Here is a 22,818-nt window from a genome sequence, read left to right on the forward strand (position 1 = left end):
ACCCGAGTTCAAATGTGATCTCAGACATTTAACACTTCCTAGCTGTGTGACCCTGGGCAAGTTACTTAACCCCAGCCTCAGGAAAAAAAAAAAAAATTGTGGAGGACTTTAGTCGTTGGCCCTTCACCATGATGTTGTGTTGGAAAGGTGCTCAATGGTGGATGGTGTCTTGTATACCTGAGACTGTGGTAATATTATCATCATCATCATCACTAGCATTTTTATAAAGCGTTGAGGTTTGTAAAGTGTTCGACAAATATCTCATTTTATCCTTACTATTTTATCCTGGAAGTTAGGTGCCCTCATTATTTGTATTTTATATATAAAGAAACTGAGGCAGGGAGAGTTTAAGTTACTTGTCCAGGATCTCCCAGCTGGTATCTGAGCCTGGTCCTCCTGACTACAGATAAAGTGCTCTGTGCTCCACCTAGCTGCCAACATTGCTAATGATCCATTGCCTCCACCATTAAACCTCTATTATGATCTTTCTGTGGCAATATCTGTTTCTATATTGAAACAGATATTACACTATGCTCCTTGTATTGATTCCCTTGACCATTCCTCAATAAATGTTCCAAAATGTTTGCGTTCCTTTATTTCAATTAGAAGACTGAACTATATTTTATTACCTCTTTCAGCTTCCTTCCCTTGTCTATTCCTTGAAACAAATATTCTTTACTCAAGGACCTGGAATTTATTTTTAAAATATTTTGATAACTCTTTCAGTATAATTGATTCCCCTTATAATTCTATTTATTTTAATTTATACATTCAAAATAATTATTCTTAGGCTTTACCAGACCTCCAAAGGGGAACATGACAAAAAATATGAAGAATCTCCATCTTAAAACTTTTGGGCATCATTACCCTCTTTTCTTCTTCTTTTTTTCCTTTCAAATTATAGATATATGTCTTCACTAACTTGGATCCCTCTATTAGAACTCATAATGCCATTCCTTCCAAATCTTGTATGTTCAAGTGTTACTAATCTTTTCTTTTGACCTTTATACCCCACCCAACTACTGTTCTACCTCTCCCTTTCTTCACTGGAGCAAATCCTGGGGCAGAGTTGATCTGAATGCAGTGAGTATTTCAAATATGTTTCATGCCTCCATAGTCACTAATTTGCCTTGACCATTAGGCATGTCCATGGTTACTGGACTTCTCCCTTTTGTTGTGTGTCTACTCTTTGCCCTTAATCTACCCTCTTTTACCTCTTTTTTGAGGATTAATATTCAAATCAACATTTTCAATACTATTCTGAAAATCATAAAAATCTACTTCCTTATGGCCAGATTATCTATGCTGAAACTGATTACTTTTTATTGCCCCCTTATCTTCATCCATGTCATTCCTATTCCTATTTTCTCTACTATTCTATCATGCCCTCTGAATTCACTTTTTTATTGTTAACAAAATGTCTTTTACATTATACTTGTGCCTTTCCTTGAAAATCTCTCTGTATATAATTATATTTGCTTCTGTTTGCATATTATTTTTTCCTCTAAATAACATGCAAAGTCCTTGAGACCAGGGACTATTTTGTTTTGTCTTTGTACTTCCAGAGTCTTGAACAGTACCTGGCACATTAGATATTTGATAAATGCTTATTGAATTGAAATGCATTTATCTATATTCCATTCAGGTGAGATAGGTAGGGCAGATGGATTATTGTTCCACTTTAGGGATTGGAAAACTGAGGCAAAGAAAGGTTAAATTACTTTCTCAAGATCTCAAGATAATTCTGTCGTATCATTGGAACTCACACCCAGTTCTTCTGGCTATACCTTCAGTCTAGGGTTTTCACCACTAAGAAAAAGCTAGCTGAGTGTACCCACCCTCCACCTGCAGACTTCACAGATTTCAGGGGTATTGCGGAAGGAAACAGCAAATATTTCTTACCACATCCATCTCTGTTTTCTCTAGAACATCTACCAGTGCCTCAATCTTGGTTGTTTTTGTGAAAAAAAAGTCATCATCCACCCACAGGACATATTTTGTGCTGACCTGAGACACAGCCAAATTCCTGCCTGCAAACCAACCCTGTGAAGGAGAGGGTACATGAATCAAAAACTCAGAAAAGTCTGGAATGATGGTTGCAGAGCTTGGATACTGGACATTGGCTGAGCTAGAAAAAGAATCACAAGATCAGAGATGTAGAGCTGGAAGGAACCTTAGAAGATATCTAGCCCAATCCAAACTACATGAACATAAATATAAAACACTTTTTTTTTATCAAAAAAGGCCAGATTTAAATAATTGGAGAAATAATAATTGTTCATAGGTAAATAAAGTGAATATAATAAAAATGTCAACTTTACTAATCTATTTACTCAATGCTATCCCAATTAAATTACTAAAAATTATTTTACTCAGTCAGAAAAAATAATGAGAAAATTCATGTGGAAGAACTAAAGTCAAGAATTTCAAAGAAACTAAGAGGAAAATATGTAAAGGAAGAAGATTTGGCAATATCAGCTCTTAAACTACTTTATAGGATAGGAACATTGTTAAAAATATAAAATGGATAATTTCACTCATTTTAAATTTAAAAATTTCCTGTGTAAATAAAACTAATGTAGCCAAGATTAGAGGGAAAGCAGAAAATTGGGAAAAGATTTTGATAGACAATCTTTCAGATAGTATATGACTATGATAATCTCTTACTCTGATATAAGAAATGATGAGCTGGTTGATTTAGAAATACACGGAAAGACTTAGACCTATGAAAGAAGGTGTTATCCACTTCCAGACAAAAAACTGACAAAGAGAAATATGCACAATGTAGCATGCATATGTGTACATGTATACATGTGTATTCACATGCATATACACATATGTGTATATATACACATACATGTGCGTATCTGTGTGTATCACCACAGAACAAAAGAAAGCCTAGAAGAAAGCACAGAAAAACTGTATTGCTTAAATGAATTTTATAGCAACCCTAAGATTAACCACATTATTAATGCCAATTTAGGAATGATTTTTTTCCTCAATAGTATTTTATTTTTCTAAATATATGTATTTTCTAACTACATGAAAAATTTTCAATATTCATTTTTGTTATATTTTGTGTTCCACTTTTTTTCTCCCTCCTTCCTTTACCTCTCCCCTCTCCAAGACAATAAGCAATATGGTATAAGTTATATATGTACATATATACAGTATTTTAAAGCATTTTTTGTCATTTTGTGCAAGAAAAATCATACCAAAAAGGAAAAAAACCACAAAAAATAAAAAGCATACAGAAAGATGGAAATATTATGTTGTGTTCCACATTCAGTCTCCATAGTTCTGTCTCTGGATGCAGATGGCATTTTCTATCCCAAGTCTAAGGATCCCCACATTGCTGAAAAGAGTTAAGCCTATCATAGTTGATCATTACATTGTTTTGCTGTTAGTTTGTACAAAGTTCTCCTGATTCTGCTCGCTTCACTCAGCATCAGTTCATGTAAGTCTTCCTAGGCTTTTGTGAAATCAGTCTACTAATTTTTAAAATAGAACAATAATATTCCATTACATTCATATACCATAACTTATTCATTTATTCTTCAATTTATGCACCAATTTCATTTTCCACTCAATTTCTTATTCCTTACCACTATAAAAAAAAGTGTACAAACATTTTTGTACACGTGGATCCTTTTCCCTGTTCTATAATTTCTTTGGGTTATAGACCTAGTAGGGATACTGTTGGATCAAAGAGTATGCACAGTTTTATAGCCTTTTGAACATAATTCCAAAATGCTCTCCAGAATGGTTGGATCATTTCACAATTCCACCAACAATGCATAAGGGTTTGGACATGATGTTTACTCAGTCTATGAAGGGTAGGTAGAGGGAGAAAAGAGCCAGTTCTCAGGGTTAGAAACAGTCTTCAACCCTTTCTATCTTCATAACTTTAGCCTTGTACTTTGTTATAAAAGCAGCTATATTATCCCCTAACTATGGTAAGATTTGGTGCTGTAGCTCTCCTGCCTCTTGGGGATCTCAGGCTCTGGTCCCTAGGATCTGTACCTTTCCAAAGGGCATGATATAATGCTCCACATAATTGTCATTGATCTTCTCTGGCTTTTCACTGTCATCAGCCACAATCACAGTCACATCTGGGTAAAATTCTCGGATACTTTTAAGTAAAATCTGGAGTTTGTGGGGACGGAGGAAAGTCTTAGTAGCAATGGTCACCAGATTCTTGAGTTTTCTCTCTGGAGAATGAGAAAGAGAGTTCATTGTCTTTTCTTATTCCTCTACTGCACATCTCTTCAATAACTCCCATCCTTCTGTGAAAGGCCATTGGATTTTGCCTTTGTCACACAATATTCCATCTCCCACCTCCATGCCTTTGCCTTGGCTATCTATGTCTGGAATATCCTCCTTATTCACTTAGATTTTTTAGAATCATTAGTTTTTTTCAAAGCTCAAGTCAAGTACAACCTTACACCTGAGACTTTTTCAAATTTCCCATTAGAATATAAACTCTTGGAGAATCAAGATTTTTTGTATTTTAATCCCTAGTGCCCAGCATGGTGCTTAATACACAGTAGAAGCTTAATAAAAACTTGTTGATTTTGCTCTGTCTACAAGTGCTTCTCCCATATTTACCTCATTTACATATTTACAGATTATTGCTCATTTTGTTTTATTATTTAATTTATTGTCTTATTTATTAATCTAATATCTCTACTCTGCTAGATGGTGGAGGTTACAAAAGCAAAAAAGAAAATAATCTCTACCTTCAAGGAACTTACATTCAGCACATACATGAATATATCATGCAGAGTAAAAGGAACAAGGGAGAGCTCAGATTTATTTGAAGAAAAAAATAACATTAACATGTAGGACATTCAGGGAAAGCACCAGTTAAAGTTCTCTCAGAGACTGTCTCTTTGAGGAAAAAATCATATTTACTTTTTAACCATTTTACAGTTATTTATCTGTGTACATATTGCTCCTCTACACCCCCCCCCCAAAGAAGAATGGAAGATCTTTGAGGAAAGGATTCCTTCATGTACTCCTCATTCTAGCCAAGATGGACTATTTGTGCAAGCCAATCCCTATACTTGGAATGTACTCCTTCCCAACTTCCATCCTTCATATTCCTTCCTTATCATTCTTCAAAGTTCAGCTAAGTGATACCTCATCCTAGAAGTCTTCTCTGACTGTCTTACATGTTAGTGTTATTTCTTTCTTCAAACAAATCTCCTTTATTCCCTTTACCCCCCATGATATATTCATGTTATGTTTTGAGTATAATCTCCTTGAAGGTAGATTATTTCTTTTTGTGCTTTTGTAACTGCCACCATCCCGCAGAGTGGGAGATGAATAGATTAATAAGTGAAATAATAAAGCTGAAGATGAGCAGCAGCTTGTAAATGAGTTTAGATATTTAAACCACATGAATTAGAATATTTCCAAGCCACTTCTGGGGTGCTACTCTACATATTTACATGGAGTTAAAGGGACAAAGGACTTACCTGGTCCAGGGTCAAACAACTTGGGGATGATGGGCTGGTTAATATTCACAGGAAATCTAGCCACTGAGCTCCCAAACTCAATACTCACTGAAGGAAGAAAGAGAAAGTCAGTGTAGGACCTCTTTCTTTAGCTTTGGGGAGCAGCATCCTTTTACTCTATCTCAAAGAAATCTGATTGATAAGGGAACAGAAGATATAAAGATTGAGCTCATGTCTGGAATTCAGGACTTCTGACTTCACTTTGTCTTATTTGTCTTATGACCTTGAGAAGATGGCTTAGTTTCTATAGATCTCTGCTTCCCTCCCTCCCAAGATCATGGCAGAATAACCCCTTTCTTGCTCATGCCTACCATTGTACCATTGTTTTTTTTTGTTTTGTTTTGTTTTTTGTTTTTGTGGTTTTTTTTGCTGAGGCAATTGGAATCAAGTGATTTGCACAGGGTCACACAGCTAGGAAGTGTTAAGTGTCTGAGGCCAAATTTGAATTCAGGTCCCTGAATTCCAGATTGGTAATCTGTCCACTGTGCCACCTAGCTGCCCCTACAATTGTTCTTGTACATCATTCTGTTTATATCTGTTTTTCTGTCTGTCAGACTGGGGTCATCTGGAGGCAATGAACTCTTTCTCAGCATAAGATTGTGCTCAATAAAAGGTGTGGACAAATTTCATACCTTCTCTCTCCCTCCAAAATTATTACTAATATGACAGCTGTCTAATATTCTATGGAAAGAAACCATGAAAATTCAGGACATCATAAGTGAGTTTAAGAAGCATTGTTGCACAATGGATATCCAACTTCAGGAATTCTTAGGAATTCTGGGAAAACATCTATGTTTAAATATTGTTTCTGATACTTTTTAATTTGTGACCTTGGAGAAGTACTTAACTTCTTAATTCTTCTCTTTAAAATTTTTTTTATTTAATATTTTTATTGTTTCACACTTACATGTAAAACAATTTTTTAATATTTTTCTTTTTGGTTATACATATACATTAATTTTTTTAAATACACATTTATGAATCATGTTGGGAGAGAAAAATCAGAACAAAAGGGAAAAAAAAGCCAGAAGAAAAAGAAAAAAGAAAAAATTAGCATGTGTTGATTTAGTCAGTCTCTATTCAGGTAACTTTCAAAACCCATGTCATAGAATAAGTTCTATGAAATCACAGATATGGTTCAAAAATCAGAAAGCACTGTAATATACTAACTAGGGGTCAAACAGAAAGATGGAAAAAATTTCCCCTTCCTCTTTGGCAGATCTTTGAAGGCATCATACTTCCTTCTCTCTAGAGTTTGTTCTGTGAGCACTGTACTGTGTAGACCACATTAAGTAGAAAGAGCCATTTGCAGAACATCTGTAGCATGACCCAAGAGCAAAAGAATATCCATTTTCTCTCTCTACCTACTTAGATTGATATTTTTTCCTTCAAGGAGACAGTCTCTGAGAGTCCTAACTGTTGCCTTTTCTTTCCCAAATGATTCTGGGATCAAGTGAGGGGATCTCACCAATGTCCACAGCTCCTGACTTGTAGATAGTGCTTGTGTACGTCAAATGCTGCAGGATGAAATTCAGGCGATTTTGGGAAGTGGTCAATATGGTCAGATTCTTTTCTCCTCTACCCAGGACTTCATTGTCTAGGGTGTCAGAAAGAGTGTTCAAGGTCCCTAATAAGGCCTTCAGGGTGACCTGGGGAGTGAGGAAACAGATGTTAAATTTGATTGTTGGACAATCCTTCCAAAGAAATGGATAAATATCCAGGGTGTTCTTATAGTGGGATTTGTAGAATATAGAGAAGATTGGAGGCTGGAAATTGCTGTTCCCCATCCCACACACACTGGAAATGTAGATATCTTCTGAATCCTCAAAGCTACTTGATTCATATCTGAATAGTCAACCTGGGATTCAGCTTTCTTTACTGCTGAGGCTGGTAAGAAGATGATAAAACAGAACATGGGAAGAGGACAAGACATGAAAAGTTTAGGGCTATAAGAGGAGGAGGGAAATGATACTGACCTTGTACAATGGTACTTTGGCTCCATTAAACTTCAGGCCTTGAAAACATAGAAAAGGAGAAAGAAATATCAAAATACATACTAGTGGTTCTTCAGATGGTTTTTAGTTCCACTCAAAGTTAGACAGGGGTGATACTGAATGATGCACAGGACTAAGCATTTCTCCGACTGCACATAAAACTTCTCATCTTTTCAATATATCCCTATATCTTTGCTCAAGCCACTCTCCTTCAATCTGGAATGTCTTCACTATCTCAATGAATATAAAAATTCTACTAATTTTCCAAGATTCCCCCCACCCCAAGCTTTAAGCACCACAGATATGGATAAATGTACTACTAAGAATAGCAAAGTCATTCACAACTGGTCACCCTGGCACATTGATGTTACTTTATATACAGTACATTTCATTTTGCTTGAGTTCATGGAGGACTTTCCTGGGTTTTTTCCTCCTGAGAGCCATCCTGCTCATCATTTTCCATGAAACAATAATATTCAATTATAAACACACATCACAGTTTAATGAACCATCCCCAATCAATAGGCATCCCCTCAATCTCCGATTTTCCCTGAGAGCTGCTGTGAATATTTTTTGGTAGATTTGTCAAAATGCTAAATTTCTGAATTCCCTGTGGTTACTACAGAGGAAAAGAGTATGGGACTTTGAATGATATTCAAAAGGACTTGTGGGAGGGGGATAAAGAGGAGAGATAAGGACTAGGTGTTGGTTAAGGAGAGTGAGCCACTGGTATGTTTACAGGCAATAAAGATAAAGTGATGCCCCGTTTAATAGTGGCACAATAATTAAGAGACTAAAAGGAATGTGATACAGGAAAGATTTCCAGGCAAAATGCTATGAGAAACTGGAGGGAAAATGCTATGAGAAACTTAGGGAGAAAAAGAAAGTTCTCATGGAAGAGATGGCACCTGAGAAGATTCTTGAAAGAAGGGAGGGACTTACCAGGCAGAGATGAGAGAAGAATTTATTTCAGACATGGGAGAAAGTGGGAAGAAAGACCCAGAGAAGGTAAAAAGAGAACAAAGATTGGAGCGAGGAGGAAAGTTTCATAGCCTGCTTTGGTTGTATTGTAGAGCACATAATGAAAAGTTAGTAGGGAATAAGGCTGGAAAGGTTTGTTGGATTTTAGCCTCAAATGCCAGATCAAGGAATTGTGGGATGGGAGTAGTAGGGATGCTAACATTTTAAGTTAGGCCATGAAAGGCAATGAAAAGTTTTTGAAGGTTTCCGAGGTGAGAAGAGAGAATTATACAAGGAACAGTTATAAGGACAGATTGGATGGTAGGTAAACAGATCATTTATAAGGTTATTATAATATGCTAAGCAAAAAGAGTTGAGAACCTAAACTAAGGTGATTATAATGGAAGTGAAAATGACAGGATGGATCTAAGAGACATTTCAGAGACACTTAACAGCACCAGAACATTGATTGGGGAAGGAGGAGAGAGAGAGATGCAGCAAAGAAGACTAAAGTTATGAGTTTGAGAATGTTGAGGTGATGGTATCCTTTGGGCCTTTAATTTCCTTATTTTTATGGAAAGAGAAGGACATAGAGATATTTCAGCCAAAAACAAAACAAAACAAAAAACAAAAAACTGTAGAACCAGAGGTACCAAAAGGTAAAGAAAGCTTCTAGATGCAAAAATGGACATTTCCTATACTAGGAAGAGTGAAAGGCTGTAATACACAGGAAGAAGCCAAGAAGACAATGAGCTACTTTGAGGGCATAGAGTGCACTTTCAATTTTCTCTAACCTCTCACCTACATAAGATTCCAAAGGAGCTTGCAAGATGAAAAATACTTGTCACTAAGGAAGTGTGGAGTCACAGAGGCAAATAGCTTTTAAGAGATATAACTTCTCCAAAAGCACCAGTAAAAAAAAGCACCTATTTCTTGTCAAGAAGTGATTGATTAATAACCCAAGAGCTTGAGAGTTGAGTTGAAAGGAAAGATACCCCCCCCCCCAATTCTGAGTTAAGAGCTGTTGCTTTAGCTGAAAAAAAGCTTCTATTATGCTCCAGTTGAAAAGAATGAGATACTCCTGTCTAGGACAGATAAGTGGTATAGTAGATAGACCAGTGACCCTGGACCCAAGAGGAGCTGTAGTTCTTTAGACACTTATTAGTTTGTGGGACTCTGGGCAAATCACTTAATCCTACTTTGTCTTGATTTCTATATCTGTCAAATGAACTGAAGAAGGAAGTAGGAAACCATTCCAGTATCTTTGCCAAGAAAACTCAACAACTCTCTTTTTTTGGTTGAAGATAGGAGGACTAGTAGATCAATCTGAAATTTGTGGGTAGAGCCAGAACCTTAGCCTCTCTTCTCCCTTATTTAATGAGTGACATGAAGAGTGACATGAGAAATAATGAGAATTGTGGGAGGTGGACCTGGTAGTGAAATATCACAGAAGTCAGTGGAAGAGAAAATACTGATAAGACAATCAAACGAGGCAGAGAAATCAAACAGAATGAGGATTGAAAAAAATCCTTAAAAAAGCTAAATTGGATTTGTCAATAAGGAAATTATTAGTGATCTCGGATCACTTTTAGTGATAGGAATAGAAATCAAATTGCAGAGAGTTGAGGAAAAGAAGGTAGTGAAATCTTCCTGGCTCTATTTTTCCTATACTGAGAAGCAGCATAGAGTAGTAGAAAGAGTATTATTGACTTTGAAATCATAGGACTTGGGTTCAAATTACCCTTCTGATTTCCCTGGGTTTTAATTCTATGATTTGTAAACTGAATAGATTGGATTAAATGAGCACTTTACAATTCTAAATCGATAATTCTTGGATCCCTATTCAAATTTATTTTTAGATAACCTTCTTTGTTTAGAATATAAACATAAATTGCAGCTTACTAGCAGAAAGGCTTGTGCTTTCTCTTTGGAAAGGCAAAAAAGGAATTAATGGTGTAAGTTTTATAATGCTCAAATCTGAGTATTCCTACCACTTCCATCCCACCAACACTGGAAAGATTCAAAGGCAAAAAGGAACATAGTTTCATGAGACATTTGGTCATTTCAAATCCTGTGGGAAATTAGTGGAAAGAGGTTGAAAAGAGAAGGAATTATTACTTATACAGGGGTCAGAAGCAAAGCAGACTTGAAGAGGGACAGGACTGTGTGTGTGTGTGTGTGTGTGTATGTGTGTGTGTGTGTGTGTGTGTGTGTGTGTGTGTGTGTGTGAGAGAGAGAGAGAGAGAGAGACACAGAGACAGAGACAGAGAGAGAGAGAGAGAGAGAGAGAGAGAGAGAGTAAAGAGGAAAAAATTAGGATGAAGGGAAATATATAGTAATCATTATTCTGAAAGTAACTGGGATGAACTCACTCATAAAATGAAAATGTATATATAGCAGAATGGATTAAAACCAGAATCCAAAAATATGGGGTTTATAACAAACAACTTGAAACAGAGACACAGAACAAAAATAATAAGCTGGAGCAGAATTTATGATGCTTCAGCTAAGGTTGAAAAAAAGAAAAAGCAGGAATAATAATCATAATCACAGATAAAATGTAAGCAAAAATAAACCTAATTAAAAGAGACTAGTAGAGAAACTATATTTTGCTTAAAAAAGAAGTCATAAAGAATGAAATAAAATCAATCCTAAACATATATACAACAAATGGCATAGTATTCCCATTCTTAAAGAAAAAGTTAAATGAATTATAGGAGGAAAATAGACAGTAAAACTATATTAGTAGGAGACTGCAACTTTCTTCTCTCATAAATATATAAGTCTAATAAAGATAAGTCTTATTATTAAGAAGATGAATAGAATTTTAGAGAAGTTAGAAATGATGGATCTCTGGGAAAAATTAAATCAAAATAGAAAGGATTAGACCTTAACCATGTATTAGAGCATTAAAAAAATCTCAGAACTAAATACAGAAAAGCAGAAATATTAAATGCATCCTTTTTAGATCATAATGCAATAAACCTATAATCAACAAAAAGTCATGGAAACATAGATTAAAATTTATTGGAAAGTAAATAATCTAATATTAAAGACTGAATAATTCAAAGAAAAAAATCATAAAATATTTAGTAATTTCATTACAGAAAATGATAACATACAAAATGAAACAATATGCCAAAATTTATGGGATGTAGCCAAAGCAGTACTTCAGGAAAAATCTATATTTTTAAAAGATTACATAAATAAAATAAAGAAAAATTTGATCAATGATTTGGGATGCAACTAAAAATAACTAGATAAAGAACAAATTAAATATTACCAATTAAATGCCACATTAGAAATCCTAAAAATGCAAAGAAAGATAAATAAATTGAAAGTAAGAAAAACATTGAACCAATTTTTAAAAATTGGAATTGGTTTTATTTTTTAAAAAGCTCTACAAAACTGATAAACCATTGATTAATTTGCTTTTAAAAAAGAAAGAAAAATAAATTACAATTATCAAAAATATATTTTATATTTAAATTTAAAATAAATTAATGCATTTAAAAGGAGGAAATAGAACACAATTCTTAGAAAAAGAAATTGGACAAGCCATAAATGAGCTTTCTATAGAAAAAATCCCCAGGACCAGATGGATTCATAAGTAAATTCTGTCAAACACTTAAAGAAAATTGCTTCCAATAGCATATAAACTATTTGGAAATAGAGGCAAAGAAGGAGTTCTAATAAATTCCTTTTGTGACACAAATATGATGTCAATACCTAACCAGGAAGAGCAAAAACAGAGAAAGAAAACCACAGAATATTTTCCCTAATGAATATTGTTGTAAAAAATTTAATAGTACTAGATCACAATAGATAGAGATAATATGTATCCAATAGATATTAGATAAATAGAGATGGTAGCATTAGATTACAAAGTTCATAACTACAATCAAATAAGATATATACCAGGAATGCAATACTGGTTCAATATTAGGAAACTGTCAGTATAATTGATTGTATCAATAACAAAACCAACAATAATCATATGACTGTCTCTACAGATGCCCCGTCACATCCCAAATTGATACCAGGTCTGTATTTCAAAGAAATATAAGAAAAAGGAAAAGGATCTACATATACAAAAATATTTACAGCAGCTCTTTTTTGTGGTACCAAAGAATTGAAAGTGAGGGGATGTCTATCAAATGGGTAATGGCTGAGTAAGTTGTGGTATATCATTGTGATGGAATACTATTGTGCTACAAAAAATGATGAACAGAATGCTATTAGAAAATGTTGGAAAGACTTACATGAACTAATGCAAAGTGAAGTGAGCAGATCCAGGAGAACACTATATATAGTAACAGCAGGATTATATGAAGTTAAATGTGAATGACTTAGCTATTCTCAGCAGTACCTAAGACAATTCCAAAGAACCTATGATGAAAAATGCTATCCACCTCCATTGAAAGAACTGATAGAATCAAAATATAGATTGAAATGTATCTTTTAAACTTTATTTTTCTTGGTTTATTTTTCTTTGTTCTTTTGCAATTATGACTAATACAAAAACGTTTTGCACGACTATACGTATACAATCTATATCAAATTGTTTGTGTTCTAAAGGATAAGGGGAAGAGCAGAGGAAATTCAGATTCAAAATTTTGAAAAATAATGTTAATTTTCTACATTTAATTAACCATTAACAACACTACTCCTCTCCACCTCAAGGAGAGTAGAATAGCCAAATCTCTTTCCTCTTTCTCCTGCTTCCTCTCTTGGCAGAAAATAAAATCATTCTTCATGAAAAATTGTAGGAAAGAGACTAAAGATCATTATTTTGCCTTCCTTGGAGTCATTTTAATAACACCCCCATGTTATATGTGGAGTTTAGCTTTGTTTTAGATCCAAGAATTAAAGCAAGTATAGAATTGTTCAAGTCACTTCTCCGTTTGAAAATCATAGGATCAAAAAATATAGAGTTGGAAAAGATCTGAGAAAGTAGTCCAATTCCTCACTTTTAAATGAAAAAACTAACATCTAAAAAGGTTAACTGACTTACTGAAAATCCCACCAGTAGTAAGGCGAGAATTTGAACCTAGATCTTCTGTTTTAAAATCCAAGACTCTTAGTACTGTCCTATTCTTCCTACTTCCTAAATCAACTTTACACACATTTTCCAGTTACTCATATCTTTGTCCTTACCTGGGTATGAGCATTCCTTATATTTCATATTATGTCTCTAAAATATTTAGAATAGTGAAATGGTTTCAGAAAAAAACATCAAGTCAGACACACAGCCAAAGCTACTTCTGAAAAGGCCTCCTCTTCTCTTCATATCCTTCTGATCCTTTGAATCTAATGCAAAAAGTGTCTACAAAATACCATACATTTCAGGTTCTCTCTCTCTCTCTCTCTCTCTCTCTCTCTCTCTCTCTCTCTCTCTCTCTCTCTCTCTCTCTCTCTCTCTCTCTCTCTCTCTCTCTTCCCTGGCTGCTGGCTGCTTTTTTACTACACTGAACAAGAAACCCAAGAAGCATGATGATATACCGACACCAGGGGAAACTTTGCTTGGGAAACTCCAGGCAATTAAATGGCTTTTTAATCAAGCCCATCTCCAAACTGTCTACAGGTACAATAACATTCTCAAATAATCATACAACATACCATCCCCATATGTTCCCAATGGCAAAAAGCATAATTCAACTACAAACAATTGTTGCTCTAGTGTTGGCTGAGCTCATAATTTTCTGTTCTTCCCTGTACCTCTGACCATGGTGCTGAAAAGATGATCTAAGAGCATGCTAACATTCCAGAAAATGACAACACTTAAGTAATAATAAAGAAAATTATAGACCAATATCATTAATGAATATGGATGCAAAAGTTTTAAATAAAATACTAGGTATGAAACTACAACAATATATTACAAAGATTATACATTCTGACCAAGTGGGATTTATTTATTTATTTTTTTCTGAGGCTGGGGTTAAGTGACTTGCCCAGGGTCACACAGCTAGGAAGTGTTAAGTGTCTGAGACCAGATTTGAACTCGGGTCCTCCTGAATTTGGGGCTGGTGTTCTATCCACTGCACCACCTAGCTGCCCCCCCCCCCCCAAATGGGATTTATACCAGGAATTCAGGGATGGTTTAATATAAGAAAAACTATTAACATAATTGATTGTCAATAGAAAAAAATCTACAAAAATCATATGATTATGTAAATTGATGTAGGAAAAGCTCTTGATAAAATATAGCACTCATTCCTATTAAAAATAGTTGAAAGCAGTTATAAATGTATATTTTCTCAAAATGATAAGAAGCATCTACCTAAGATCATCAACATTATTTCTAATGGGTATAAGCTAGAGGTCTTCCAAGTAGGATTAGAAATGAAACAAAGGAGCCTATCACTACTAGTATTATTAAATATATTTTTAGAAAGGCTAGCAACAATAATAATAGAAAAAAAGAAACTGAAGGAATTAGAATGGACAATGAGATGATAAAACTATCTCTTTTTGTAGATAATAGGATGCAGATAATGCTTAGAAAATTCTAAAAATTCAACTAAAATTTTGAATTTTAATTAATAATTTTAGCAAAGTAGTGGGATATAAAATAAACTATCACATAGAATTTCTATATATCACCAACAAACCCCTACAAGAAGAGATGGTAAGAGATACCCCATTTAAAATAACTATAGACACTAAAAAATACCTGGGAGTATAATTGCCAGAACAAACTCAAGAACTTCAGGAAGATAATTATAAAATACTTTTTAGCAAATGCAGACTTAAGTAATTGTTCACTGGAGTAGCCAATATAATCAAAATCCTAACTCTACTTAAACTAATCAATTCATTCAATGTCATCACAATTAAATATATAAGAGTATAATTTATTACCTAACTGATGAGTGGTCAAAGGTTATGAAAAGTCAGTGAAGAAATCAGAGCTATCCATATTCACATAAAAATTCTCTAAACCATTATTGATTAGAGAAATGCAAATTAAAACAACTTTGAGACATCATCTTATACCTACCAGATTGGCTAAAATAATGAAAGGGGAAAGCAACAAATGTTAGAAGAGATATGGAAAATTTGGAATACTAATTCACTGTTGGCAAAACCGTGGACTGATCCAACCATTTTGAAAAACAATCTGTAATTATATCCAAAGAATTGTTAAACTACTTATATCCTTTGATCCAATAATACTACTATTAGGTCTGTTTCCCAAGGTAACTAGGGAAAAATGAAAAGAACTTATATATTTTGAAATATTTACAACAGCTTTCTTTGTAGTGACAAAGAATTGGAAATTGAAGGGATGACCATCAATTGGGGAACGGGTAAGCAAGTTGTGGTATATGATTGTGATGGAATATTACTGTGCTGTAAGAAATTATAAGCTACTTGACTTAAAAAACATGGAAAGATTTACATGAAATAATGAAAAGTGAGATAAGCAGAATCAAAAGAATGTTGCACACAGTGGGAGAAATATTGTCCTAAGGACAACTCAGTATGACTGATTCATTTTGAGTATCATAAATATTCAAATCAACTCCAAAGAACCAAGGAAGGAAAATGCTATCTATCTCCAGAAAAAGAACTGATAAAATAAAAGTATGTGTTGGCATAACATGGTTTTATATATAGATCCTTTATATACACTCACATATTTATGTCTATTGTTAGTGTTTTCTAGGATGGAATGGGGAGGGAGGAAAACAAAAAGGGCATAGCAGAGAACATTAAAAACTTAGAAGAATCTACAAAAAGTCAGGATAGCTTTGAAAATGATGAGTAGTAGTTTACATAGTTAAAAAAAGTCAATAGTATGAAATGAAAATTCAGGGTTTTAGATTGAATTCTCTTTTAATGTTATGCTGTGTAAACAGAAATGTTCTTTTTTGTATATAAGTTCAAAATGAATTTTTTTTTTAAAAAAAGTAATAATAGAGTCAGAATAAAAGCCTGGCTTCAGAGTTATTGGGCCAGATCATCTTACTGTACAGCTATAATACATGAAGCACTGGAAGAATGAGAAGGGTGTGTTTTAGTCAAGACATTATTAGTATAAATAGATGCTTCAGCAAAGAACAGTGAATTAGCAAAATATTATTGTAACTAACTGAATTGGTTCACCCTGTGCCTTTCCCATTCCCCCCTCTTCGCTTGTGATTCTTTCTGGAGTAAATTTGTTTTGAGTTATTTTTTTCTTTATTCAAGGAAATCTCTAGAGAGGACATTTAGGCAGTTGTTTCTGTTTTTTTCTTTTGGGAACCATCTTTGAAATACTTATCACTGACCTTAACAAAAATATGCCAGGGGCAGCTAGGTGACACAGTGGATAGAGCACCAGCCTTGAATTCAGGAGGACCCGAGTTCAAATCTGATCTCAGACACTTAACACTTCCTAGCTGTGTGACCCTGGGCAAGTCACTTAACCCCAGCCTCAGAAAAAAAAAATATGCCAGTTGTTTTGCCTGAATTCCAGTGGGGCAGCTTTCAGGCTTATGTGTAATCTTACATTTCCTTAATTTCAATCTCCATGAATGTCAACTTCAACTCATACCACCTTCTTACAACTTCTTTTATGATAGATGAGAGGCTAAACTGGAAAAAGGCTTATCTTCTTTCTCTCACTTTTGATTCTTGCTTCTCTTTACATGCAATACAACGTTTTCCACACATACCTCAATCTGAGGAGGATTCCCCTCTGCTTCTGAATCTGTCTGTGACACTCTCTCTAAGTGTATTCTCCAACATCAATGATTCTCATTAGCCACATGGGTTTGTATAGAAAGGGCAGACTTGAATAGCCTGCCTGCCTGCCTTCCTTCCTTCCTTCTTTCCTTCCTTCCTTCCCTCCCTCCATTTCTTTCTTTCTTTCTTTCTTTCTTTCTTTCTTTCTTTCTTTCTTTCTTTCTTTCTTTCTTTCTTTCTTTCTTTCTTTCTTTCTTTCTTTCTTTCTTTCTTTCTTTCTTTCTTTCTTTCTTTCTTTCTTTCTTTCTTTCTTTCTTTCTTTCTTTCTTTCTTTCTTTCTTTCTTTCTTCCTTCCTTCCTTCCTTCCTTCCTTCCTTCCTTCCTTCCTTCCTTCCTTCCTTCCTTCTTTCCTTATAAAGGGCTAGAACTGAGCAAATGCACTTGGATAATGGAGCACTAATGAGACTAATAGCCAATTGGAGGGTTCCCTATTAACTTGTTTGAAGGTTGACCCTCCTCAGCTTTCTGTGCTGACTTGATTGGTGGGACAAAGGGGGAAGTGACGTGTGTGGGAGAAGTAGGAGGAGGAAGAGGAAACTGGGACACTCTTGTTGTCTCTCTCGTGGCATTGGAGGGAGGAAGGTGTGTGTGGAGATTGCTAGATTTAATCCCCTGACCTTGACCGTAAAAGATCAAGAATAAAGACGTTTAGTGATCCTGACTCCGGCTGATTTCTGGGAAGACAGAGTTCCAGCATTTTGGCGCCCAACGTGGGGGTGCCATTTGTAATATGCCTTCCTAGCAGTTACTATTACCAGTCTGTCCTAGGCCCAACAGAGTACCTTTGACCACTGACCTTTGCAGTGTCAACTTTACCCAGCTTGCCTCCTCTGAGGCCTTCAAAGGTCTCTGGCCACAATTTCTTGAATCTATAGTGTAATAACCGATAACTTGCTCAAGAACAGCACATGTAAACTTAAAAGCCTTTATTATACCTACTCACATAATGCCCTGACTTGTTAACTCCCTAGTGAACACCTGGTCTGAAGATCCATGTGTTCACTACCAAACTCCTTACCTCTCTCGGCTATTCATCAGCTTGGCTCGGCTACCCCAGGCTAGGGAGCCAGGTTAAAGAGAGCGACTTGCTGACTGCAGTGGGCTTATAAAGGGCCTGTGAGGTCACACACATAGCCAACTAGCTAGAGAGCCGTCACCCATTATGAAGCTATCTCAATATGGCCAGGATCCCACCCACAGGGCAGTCCTATATCCACAGAGATTACTTCTGGGCCACTCAATCTCCTGTTGCACTGTGGCTGCCCATTTAAAGGATCCTTACCCTTCCTTCCTTCCTTCCTTCCTTCCTTCCTTCCTTCCTTCCTTCCTTCCTTCCTTCCTTCCTTCCTTCCTTCCTTCCTTCCTTCCTTGTTTATTATTTATTAAAGTTTTTTATTTCCAGAGCATATGCATGGGTAATTTTTCCAACATTGATCCTTGCATTACCTTTTGTTGCAAATTTTCCCCTTCTTCCCACCACCTCCTTCCCTATCTGGCAGGTAGTCCAATAAAAAAATAAAAAAGAATAAAATTGATAAAATTCAATTGACCCAAGAATAAGAGTCAATTGAATGAGACTTTGATGAGTACTTAAATGTTACTTGAATTAGTTTACAGAAATAAGTTATAAACCTTGTCTGGGGTTCAGTTGCTTCACCTGTAAAATGGGAATAATAGCACTATGAAATTTTTATTTGCTTATTACATGAATTAATGATGCCCATTTATAAAGTAGTTTACAAAATATCTCCTTATACCAATGTGGGAGGCAAGCAGTATAGAATCTCTAGGATCAATAACTCCTCGACATCAAGGTAATTTTTTTTATCCACTTTGGTTTGCTTCCAACTGTGTCTTTCCCTAACTAAAAGGACTAATATGGAAAGAAGGTAGTGATGAGAGCAGTATAAAGGAAGGGTAGGAAGCAGGGAAAGCACTAATATTCTGACATGAGCATTAAAATAAATTTTATTTGTTTAAAAATTAAAAGTTTCCTAGACACTACAATGTCAAATAGTAACCATTAAAAATAGAATCAACCTTAAAAAAAAAAAAAAAAGATTAGGAAAGGAGTGTGACAAGGCTGTATGGTCACCTTATTTAATTCATATGTAGATTATATCATGTGAAATACCAGGCTGGCAGAATCAAAAGCTGTAATTAAAGTTTCTGGGAGAAATACCAAGTCTCAGAAATGCAGCAATACCACTCTAATGGCAGAAAGTGAAGAAGAATTAAGAAGCCTCTTGATGAGGGTGAAAAGGAGAGTGTAAAATCTGGCTTGAAGATTAACATAAAAAACATAAAAGTTGTTTGCTACTTGTAAGGAAAGCTACAGCAAATTTGGACAGTGTAGAGTCCTGGAACTCTACAAAAGTGTACTTGAAGCAAAGATACTTAAAGCAGTGTGTTAACTCAGTGTGATTAGTACTTAGTATGGTGATGCAATGGTTCTTTAATTCACACATACTTAGTGTGTTGTAATGATGTAATCATACTGAGAGGACTGGAAATGAGACATTCCATCTTTGACGGTCTTCCTGGTGGCTCTCTTGCCAACTGCACTCCTCCACTAAGATCAAGGCTGGTCCCGAGATCCTCCAGAAAGCTAGTTCGAACATTACAGGACGGCATACCAAAATGCCATGTGTCCATGTGAGCTAGAGCTCCTTAGCAAGTTAATTATACAGTATGTGATCAGAAGAGTGTTGTTTCCCAAAGAAAATCTCTCGTCTGTTTAAAAGTTCTCAGTACCCAGCTCAGCCCTGATGACTTCTCAGGTGTCTTGGAGTCTTGATTGAGTAGTTAATGCTTTGTTTTCTGCTTCTTTCTTGGCACTTTTCTCTTTCAAATAATTTATTTTTAAAACCTTATCTCGAATTCTAACATCAACCCTCTTTGATTCCTCTGCTCAAAGATTGTCTGTGCTATAGCTTGAATTCCCAGCAAAAGAACATGAATCAGATTTCTAAAAGCCTTGTACTACACTGCCCTGTTCTTGATCTAGTAGGAATATCAGAATCAGGTAGAGCTGGATAATGCTTGGTTGGTTGTTGTCCTTCATTCTTGAAGAGGACCAAAATGACATCACTATGTTAGAGTCAAGTTACAGTGTGTCCAACTGTCGCTGATCAGACCAATATGAGCTCAGAATGCTCTGCCATAGGTTGGGCACAAGTAGTCCCGTGAAAATTTGGATGGATTTTCTAAATTTGTGTATCTTTTGAGGTACTTCAATTCTGTTTTGTTCATAGATCACAACAGCTTCTCTGATGAGGGCTATGCTTGCTGGGGTCCTATGCCATTGCCTCCACTGTCAAATAATTGATTCTAAAGTTCTTGAGACTTTGAGAGTATCCCTGTATCACTTTTTCTGATCACCATCTATGCACTTGCCCTGTGTGAATTCCCCATAAAATAGCATTTTTGGCAAGCATATGTTTGGCATTTGAACAATGTGTCCAGCCCAAAATATTTACATTTCATATTTTACACAGCAGAGTTGGAATTCTTGGTAGTTTAGTTACAGAAAGGACCTCAGTATCTAGTACATTAGGTAATATTCAGAAACTTTCTAAAACAGTTCAAATGGAAGTATTTCCTCAGCATGGTGCTGATATTCTGTCCAAGTTTCACAGGCATACAACAATGGGGTCAACACAACAGTTCTATAGACCTTCAGTTTGGTAGTCAGTCTAATACTTTTCTTCTCCCACATTTTCCTTCAGAGCCTCCCAAACACTGAACTACCTCTGGTAATGAGTATGTCAATCTCATTGCCAATATAAATCACTGGAAAGTATACTGCCAAGGTAAGTGAATTTATACACAGCATCCAAAACTTCCCCCTAGCTGGAGTCCCAGTTGAAGAGTTGTATACTAGTATCTTCTTTGAGAAAGAGGTGAGGCAAGGGAGGATCCATATCTCAAGGTCTGGGTTGCAGACAGTATGACAAAGGAGTAGTAAGAAGCAACAGAAAAGAGACAAGGGACTTAACAAAGAAGTATAAGCAATATTCACAGGAAGCTCAAAAGAAGGCATCTTCAATGAAAAGCAAATGATAATTCTCTAACTCCAAACTAAGAGTAGAAACATTTTTTTCCCATGTGTTTTTTGACTTCTGGAAATTTGTGGGTTCCCTTTCCATTTATATGGTAAATGGTATATACATTTTTTTGCATGCTGTCTTGTCCATTAGAATGTGAGCTTCTCCTGGGTAGAGACTATGTTTTTCCCCTTCCTTGACAGTGTCTAGCAGATACTAAGTATTTATTAAATGCTTAGTAATTGTTTGGCTGTTCTTTCTCTAGTCATAGATGGTAAAAAAGGAAAATTAAATCTCTAAGAACTCTAGGTTAGAGGATGTCTAGAGATTTCTGGTGGGAATGAATGAATTAATGAATAAATGAATGAGTGAATGAACAAGCATGTATTTATTATTTAATTCTTTCCATGGGTTTAGTTATCGTCTCTTTTCTGATAGCTTCTAGATCTATATATATCCAGCCCTAGTCAGTCTTTTTTCCAAGTTCCAGTCCCATGTCACAAACAGTCAATTGGATATTTTGAACTCAATGTGCTTTAAGCATCTCAAATTTAACAGATTTAAAACAGAACTCATCATTGTTTCCCTAAGATCTTCCCCATTTTCCAGACTTTTGTATTTTTTTTAAGGATATCATTATCTTTCCAATTACCCAGATTCACAACTTGGAGTCACTCCTCACTGTGATTAAATTTAGCCATTTATAACTTTGAAACACCTTTGAATATGTTTTCTCTCCACTCACACAGCCACTCCTTTAATTTGGGGTCTCATCATATCATAAATGGACTACTGAAATAGCCTCCTAATTGGCTCTTCCTGCCTCAAATCTGTCTATTCTAGCCAATCTTCCATACGACAACTAAAGTGATTTTCTTGAATTGTAGATATGATTACATTATTGTCCTACTGAATAAACTTCATAGCCTCTCTATTATCAAAAACACATTCCTTTGCTTGGCATTTAAACCCTTCACAATATGATTTCATTCAACTTTTCACTTGATATCCCATCTACTATGACTTTCTGCTGAGACTAACAAAAGTGAAAAGAAGACAGAATAAATTTCTCTGCAGTGCTACTTGTTGATCAGAGGTATTAGAGAAGAATTCTGAGAATCATTTGAAGAGGTCTTTTCTAAAATTAGAGTAAAAGTCATTGCCTTTTCCTAAAAGAATGTAACACTATGTTAGCTGAAGGCATTGGCTAAGATTGAATCTGGAAGTGATAGATACTACAATGGATATTAAGTAATAAGTGCAACTGAGAAGAATAACTTGGAAGTAGAGAATCAAAGAAGTCATTTAGTGGATTATTTAGGGTGAGACATACATCCAAGTGAAGTATTATTCAAGCATGGTGTGGATAAAGTTTAGATTAGAAGTGGACGATTCTGTTAAATACAGAAGCTACATTCATTGAAGAACACTTATGGAGAGTTCTTGAGACAAGAAGAAGATATTAAAGTTTTCAGTTCCATAGTTGTTATGTTAATCACATAAGTTTTTTTTTCCATTCATGTCTTTTCTTGTCAAGTTTGCGCTGGCTCTTCCATATGGGCATTA

At 35.3% G+C, this 22,818-nt stretch overlaps 1 protein-coding gene across 8 annotated transcripts in view; it reads right to left on the bottom strand.

The window, feature by feature from the left end:
- The window catches only part of LOC141539027 (beta-1,4 N-acetylgalactosaminyltransferase 2-like), a 58,212-nt gene that overhangs the window by 4,218 nt on the left and 31,176 nt on the right, over window positions 1-22,818 (bottom strand). For 6 of the 8 annotated variants that reach the window (XM_074261233.1, XM_074261239.1, XM_074261232.1 and 3 more), the window contains 5 exons: window positions 7,496-7,533; window positions 6,988-7,168; window positions 5,481-5,567; window positions 4,024-4,211; window positions 1,903-2,043 (listed from right to left, as the gene is read on the bottom strand). In XM_074261233.1, coding sequence (XP_074117334.1) covers window positions 1,903-2,043; window positions 4,024-4,211; window positions 5,481-5,567; window positions 6,988-7,168; window positions 7,496-7,533 — 635 coding nt within the window. The remainder of the gene's footprint in view (window positions 1-1,902; window positions 2,044-4,023; window positions 4,212-5,480; window positions 5,568-6,987; window positions 7,169-7,495; window positions 7,534-22,818) is intronic. The other 2 variants (XM_074261235.1, XM_074261234.1) reach the window with 1 other exon arrangement.

This window comes from Sminthopsis crassicaudata, chromosome 4, assembly GCF_048593235.1.
Source record: "Sminthopsis crassicaudata isolate SCR6 chromosome 4, ASM4859323v1, whole genome shotgun sequence".
NCBI lineage: Eukaryota > Metazoa > Chordata > Mammalia > Dasyuromorphia > Dasyuridae > Sminthopsis > Sminthopsis crassicaudata.